This window comes from Oreochromis aureus, linkage group 22 (genome assembly GCF_013358895.1).
Source record: "Oreochromis aureus strain Israel breed Guangdong linkage group 22, ZZ_aureus, whole genome shotgun sequence".
Classification (NCBI taxonomy): Eukaryota; Metazoa; Chordata; class Actinopteri; order Cichliformes; family Cichlidae; genus Oreochromis; species Oreochromis aureus.
Genome location: NC_052962.1, coordinates 36,108,548 through 36,115,238, shown reverse-complemented (window position 1 = coordinate 36,115,238; position 6,691 = coordinate 36,108,548). Strand labels below are relative to the sequence as shown.

The window sequence follows — 6,691 nt, the reverse complement described above, 5'->3', positions numbered from 1 at the left end:
CCCAGTACACTTGAATAAGAGCAGATAAGTAAGATGACCAGGTGTCCCACCTCATGAGTGACTGCACACCGTTTAGGTCTCCTGTTTAGTTTCATCTTTTCTAAAGTCAGGCTTTGACTGAAGAAAGCGAGGAAGTGTGTCATCATTAGTCAAATACAGGTTACAGAAACCCGTCGTGATCTTTTACTGTTTCTGTTACACCCAGAGGAAGCCATCACTGTCATACATGATGGAAATTACAACAAAGAAACTACTCATACCTGGGTGAAGCTGGTGGATGCAATTCATTTTTCTTATTTCTCAGTATTTAATAATAACTACATTCAAGAGTTTGATGTAAAGTGAATCAGCACATGTGAGTGTCATAAATGTGTGTAAGAGACAGATGTGCTGATCTGTGGAAACATCCTTACTGAAACCTCAGGATGGTTTTCAGACAGAACAACAGTTAAATTGAAACACATGAAAATCACCATTTGAAGAAAATTTTATTGTTATTTTTTTAATCATTAGCAATACTACAAGCAGTAAAACATGACATTTAAAATCAGAGTGAAACAGAGACAGAGAGAGAACAGACTGAGGGCAGCAGCAGAGTCTCAGTGAGTCAGGTCACAAATGTGAACACTGATCTCTGCTCAGTATCTTTGAGACCAGAGTCTGGGAGCCCTGGGTGGCCTCACAGGTCACAGAGCCCACCTTCATCCACTGGTATGTGGAGAGCTTCAGGGTGCTGCTCCAACTATACAGGCCGTCATTCTGCAGCACACCAGGGCTCCTGCTCTCCTCCCCGTCACTGCTGCTTCTTCCATCCACCTTCCAGGACAGACTCCAGTCTGAGGGGAAGCCCTTGTTGGCCAGACATGTGAGCGTGGCCTTCCCATTCTCCAGCTCCTTAATGGAGGGGGGCAGCACTGTCAGGGTGGGGCGGGTGTCATCTAGAAAACAAATATCAGATTAGAGGACAGGAACCACAAGTTGTTTGTCTCCTTTAAGAAGTTTCTGTCAGGTGTTTTTTCTGCTCCACCAGTCACTGAGTGACCTTCCATCATATAACAGAAGAATAATAAATATTAAAATTGTCATAAAAAATAAAAATTATGCTTTAAAGCTCTCTAAGACTACTTTTAATATACTGTGACAGTTGCAAGGGCTTGAGCTGCATACTTTACTTTTTTTTCTTACTTTTTACTTTCTACTCCTTACATTTTCAAAAAAGGCTCGTTGCTTTTGCTTTATCATTTGAGGGGAGTTATTATTTCATCACTGCAAGCCTTCAAACATAAAAGCAATTAAGCCTAATCAGGGACACATGAAAGGCGATCCTGTTCATGTATTAATCGCAAGGGGATGTCACATAAAAAGAGATGACTTGTGCCAAAGTCAGGGTGTCACAGCCGGCAGGGCAACACAGGTGAAGGGACTCAGGTGCAGACACCACTCAAAAGTGAATACAAAAATTTCAAAACTTTATTTACAGAGTATAACAGGAATGTCAGGGTGACACTTAAATTAAAGCGATGCTAAGTGTGATTTGCTAACTCGTGGTAATAACATAAATGCGGGTATTGCTGACTTAGGCTATAACTTCAAATACTAGATCAACAGGTTGATGCACTTCACAATGCACTAAGGAAAGGCCAGCAGCAAACAACAGCCATGTACTCAATGCCTCTTAGACATACTATGAATGAACGTTAGACTCAGATCTGCTGGATCCTAAAAAAGTAACACAAGCACAACACAAACACAACCTGAGAAATTACATAACCGGAGCCTTACAATGAAATGCCACATGAGTTACTCTAAAAACACTACTGAGAGAACGAGGTGCACATCAATCATTAAGTGGTCAGTGAGGGAGTCCATGAGGGAGCTTTGGGGCTGTTGTGGATATGAGTTGGGAACCCAACACTGGTAATGTCCAGAGCAGGAACCTGGGAAATGGATATGAGTGAGATAGGGAGGAATCGTGAAACTCAAAGTCACTGAAACAAGGAAACAACCTCTTAGTTACAATTCAGGACGCAGATCCTGTGTGTGGGTTACATTTGCAAACAGAGAATGTTACTTTCGACAAGCATAGAGGGGAAAGATGGTCCAGGTGAAAGTAGGTGTCCCAGGTAAATAAACCACCTTCTGACTTTTCATTCAGAGTGAGTCTTTCCTCTCTATGCTTCACCTCCACCTGCGATAAGTAAGAGTGTTGTAAATTGCTACTCTCTCTCCAGATCTGCATCTGGAATCCCTGTTAACTCCTGTTTCCCTCATTACAATGACTCTGAGATCCCCACCTCATAACTACCCGTTGCCTCCTGCTTCAAGGTTCCTACACTGGATGTTAACTAGTGTCAGGTTAGTGACACTAACTAGTGACTCCATCACTGTCCTGTTAACCCTCCTGTTGTGTGCATCCCCCCCTTACTTTAGTGTTCCAGTCACAATTGATCAGTCAGTTTTAACAGATCTTAAATTAACATAAGAAACATTTAGTGGTCATTCAGTGGGTCAGACGCCAGAGGGGTGGGTGGGGGGTGGATTCCCATTCATTTTCTATGGCAGTCACTTTTGACCGGGAACACCACGGATGTAACAAAATGGATTAAAACACTCAAAATTCAACGAAAGAGGTGCTCATCACTTTTATATGTTCACGCGCATAGTGTGGAGGATGTCATAAGGCCTTGAGGTAATTGGATGTAAAACACAATATTTATGAGTTTTTTTAATTTGTAAACACGACAGGAAGGTGACATTCTAGCTCAAAGCTCTAGCTCAATGTTGTGATTTTGTGTGACTCATAGTACTGCTAGAAGTGTCTCGTAGGATTATTCATAGCGTGTCATACAATTCTTTTAGTTATGCTTTGGTACTGTGCAAGTGTTCAATGCATCATACTTCATATTAGATCATAGTATTATTTTGAGTTGTAATATAGAGCCTGTTTTTGGGTCGCTCGCCTTTAGTTTATGGTTTACTTGCTAAGCATTTATTGCTTTTGCTTTCACTGTTTGACACCCCTGACTTTCTGTAATAAAGTTCAGCACTACACATTTCCTGTGCCTCCAAGCGTTGTCTGCAACTGAGTCCACTCTCCTGTGTTGGCCACCCGGCCATGACAGGAGCATTAATGGCAGTGAGTATGTCTGGGTGTCCAAGTGAGGAGCTGAACTGAAGAGTGGAGCCGTGCCATTACGAAAGAACTGTAGCACAAAAAAACATGGTAAGTACATAGATTTGAGAAAAAAACATGAGAGCCTGTTACCAATGTGAGTAAGTTGACAAACTGGTGGTGAAGAGACGGCAACACTGGACTTAAATATCCTGATCAGATTGCTGAGGTGATGACAGCTCCGCCCTGGGGCAGGCACAGGAGAAAATGGACTCAGTGGAATTTTCCAGCAGCTCACCTGGACTGTGACAGTATCCTGTGTATGGCTGTATAATATTACAGAGACAGAAAAAAGCAAAGGTTGAGCTACAATTTCCAGCAAAGCTGATCTCATCCTCCATGATATAAAAGGAGAAAGACCAATGGAGCACAAAAAGAAATCTAAGCACATCCTCCTCATCCTGTGGGGAAGGTGTAGAGCCAGAAACATGAGACAAAGAAAAAAGAATTCACGATTCCCACCCTGCAGAACTCCAGTTTATGTGTTTCTTGCAACTAGTGATGTTTCAAGCTCTTTATCACTCAATGAAACACTAAACACTACTCAACTGTGAATGGTCACATGACCGGTAACATCCAATCAAAAATCTGATCCTATAGTGAAAAACGATGCATGTTTCCTAGAAACAAATGACTGTAGATAAAGAATAAATCAATAACGAAATAAATAAATAAATAAAATACAATGACATTGAAAAAAAGTAGAAGAAAATCCACACAAGCCACTAAAAATATAATAGAAAGAAAAAAACTCAAACTAACAAATAGAAATGAAAAACAAACTACACAGAATAATAAAAACTAGACAATTCAACAACTCACTCACCCAGTCAACCACAACACAACCTATATACTGTCTTTAGTGTAAAAATTATTAAGTCATAAATACACAATATACATTATCAAATAACCTTTAATAGATCTTACACTGCCATCAGGTATTTCCACCATCAAGTGTAAAAAAAAAAGAAGTCCCTCTTAATCTTAATTACAGTATTACCTTCAACTGAAAACACACAAAACTTATGTTACATTGAAATACATGGAGTTATAGAAAAAGATCATTGTGGAAAATCTTAAATAAAACTGCAACTACCAGGTGAGCGTGTCTTTTGAAGTGAGGTTTATTAAAGAAATTGAAAAATACTGCATTGGAGAAAATGTTCCGATCAAACACCAAACAGTTTTCTGAGAATGGACACTGCCCTGAACTCTTATTTACCCTCCCAAACAATGGTCATACCTTCTCCCTCACAGAGAGAATTATGACCGTTTTCTGCTTAGCAGTCACCCAAGGATTTATATCCCTGATAGGGAGAAGGAGTCTCACTATCTCTTTAACGTCTCCCATTTCAATGGCCTCAAGGTGTGTGTAGAGTAGATTTTAGAATATTTTTTTTTAGTTTTGAAAAAAGTACAGAAAAATAAATGAACAATTTCTGAACAGAAGTTAGAGTCTTCAACCACAGCGGTAAGTGATTTCTAATTCTAAACATTATTCCAGTGTCAGTGGTTTTAGAATTTTGTTACCAGGCAAAAAAGTTGGAATCAACAAATTTGAAATAGATTATTAAATATAATTAATAAATATAAATCATATTTTATATAGACAGAAAGATTATGCATTCTATTTCATTTCACTGATAATTAGGGGAAATAAGCAATTTGCTTTGAGGACATGACATAAACAAGAGCAGTCAAATGTTGCATATAGTCATCGTGCACAGAATAAATTCCAAACATACTGTTTGATCTATTGATAAACAGCTAAAGTCAGATGATTTCCATAGAGAAGCACTTTGCATCAGCAGCACCATGCTCCAGTGCTCTGGGAGAGTTTATAGTCCTGAGAGTTGAACACTGGATGACTGACAGCTGTCCTTCATCACAACAGAAGCCACAGAAATCCTCCTCATCAAAAACATGACTTTGATCTGCGTCCTCATCTGGACTCTCCTCTGCTGCTGCTTCACAGGTAAAGTCCAGAGAATCAAACTCCTCTCCTCTATCAACATCTGTCCCTCTGAAATGAAGCCCACAAAACCATGAAGCTGCTTTATGTTTTTGTCTCTGTATCCTCAGAGTCCAGAGGACAGATCACAGTGACTCAGCCTGGAGCAGTGAGCTCTACTGTGGGAGGAACTGTGAACATCAAGTGTAGGACCAGTCAGCGTGTAGCTGGTGGGAACCGTTTAGCCTGGTATCAACAAAAAGATGGAGGAGTTCCTAAACTGCTCATTTACTATGCTAGCACTCGAGAATCAGGGATTCCAGCTCGTTTTACAGGCAGTGGATCAAACTCTGACTTCACTCTGACCATCAGTGGAGTCCAGGCTGAAGATGCAGCAGTTTATTACTGTCAGAGTGCTCATGTCATCAACAGTCAGTGGGTGTTCACACAGTGAAAAACAGTCGTACAAAAACCTCCCTCAGTCAGACTGAACAGAAACTGAACTGACTGCTGCAGCTGGAAGATACTGCAGAGACTGATACAGTTCACTGAGGACACACACACACACACACACACAAACACACACACACACACACACACAGAGGGGGGAGGGGTTTTATCCAATCATAAATGAACACATACATTAAAAGAAAATGCTGTTCCTTTTTTTTTCATTTTTGTTTTTAAAAAAGTCAAGAGGTAGCAAAGTGGAACAGTTATTTCAAAATGTTTCCTGACCTTTGACCCCAGTTTCTTACTAGATGATATCAATATAATCTATGATTTGTTAAGTATGAACAATCAGGTAAGCAAAAAAAAAAAACTGTCATTAACATATTTGAAATTCAACTCAATACAACTCAAAGAAAACACGAGGTCTTATTTTAAATAATCTAAACATTTGATGAAACAATCTTACCCTGAGATACAGACAGTACCTGCTGAAGAGCTTTCAGTGACAACACATGAGCTTCCTCAGCAGACGGAGGCGTCCATTTATTATTGACATGTATGTGATAAATGTACCATACCAATTTGTAATCAAAAACTGTGGATCCAAAACCCAGGACAGTGACACAGGGACCGAACAAATCAAAACTCAAGTATATCTACAAGCATCATCAAGGGACAGGCAGCTATTTGCATTTGTTGATCTCAGTGAGGTCATGAAAACACAGGACCTGAATCATCAACCTTTGTGTCCCTGCCAGAAGAAGTGAGTCACCAGGAAGAAGTCTGGTTTCATTTCTTGCCTTTCATTGCTCGAGGGTTAGCTACCAAAGCTAGAAAAATGATTGCTTGAATCATTTTATAATATTCAGGGTCACAGGGGGCAGAACTAGATTCCTTCCTTTGATTTTTCATCAAACACAGTTTAAATTACACAATTTAATTCATTCAATGTAAAAGACCCACAGAAAAAAGGAAAAAAGTCTGTTTGTTGCTAACGTGAATGGGGGATATTCCCAAATGTATAACTGCTAAAATATTCTTCTGACTTCATCAGAAAGCCATGATGAGACCAGAGGAGCTCCTAAACACCCTGGAAGATTTAACAGATGATGAGT

The 6,691-nt window shown here is 39.8% G+C and overlaps 2 gene segments (V, D, J or C); one reads left to right on the top strand and one right to left on the bottom strand.

Moving 5' to 3' along the window:
* Nucleotides 1-612: 612 nt before the first annotated feature.
* LOC116312280 lies at nucleotides 613-1,049 on the bottom strand. The segment is given in 2 exon segments: nucleotides 613-938; nucleotides 1,043-1,049. Coding segments are annotated over 2 exon segments (333 nt in total).
* A 4,046-nt stretch (nucleotides 1,050-5,095) lies between these two features.
* On the top strand, nucleotides 5,096-5,577 carry LOC116312269. The segment is given in 2 exon segments: nucleotides 5,096-5,147; nucleotides 5,255-5,577. Coding segments are annotated over 2 exon segments (375 nt in total).
* Nucleotides 5,578-6,691: the final 1,114 nt, after the last annotated feature.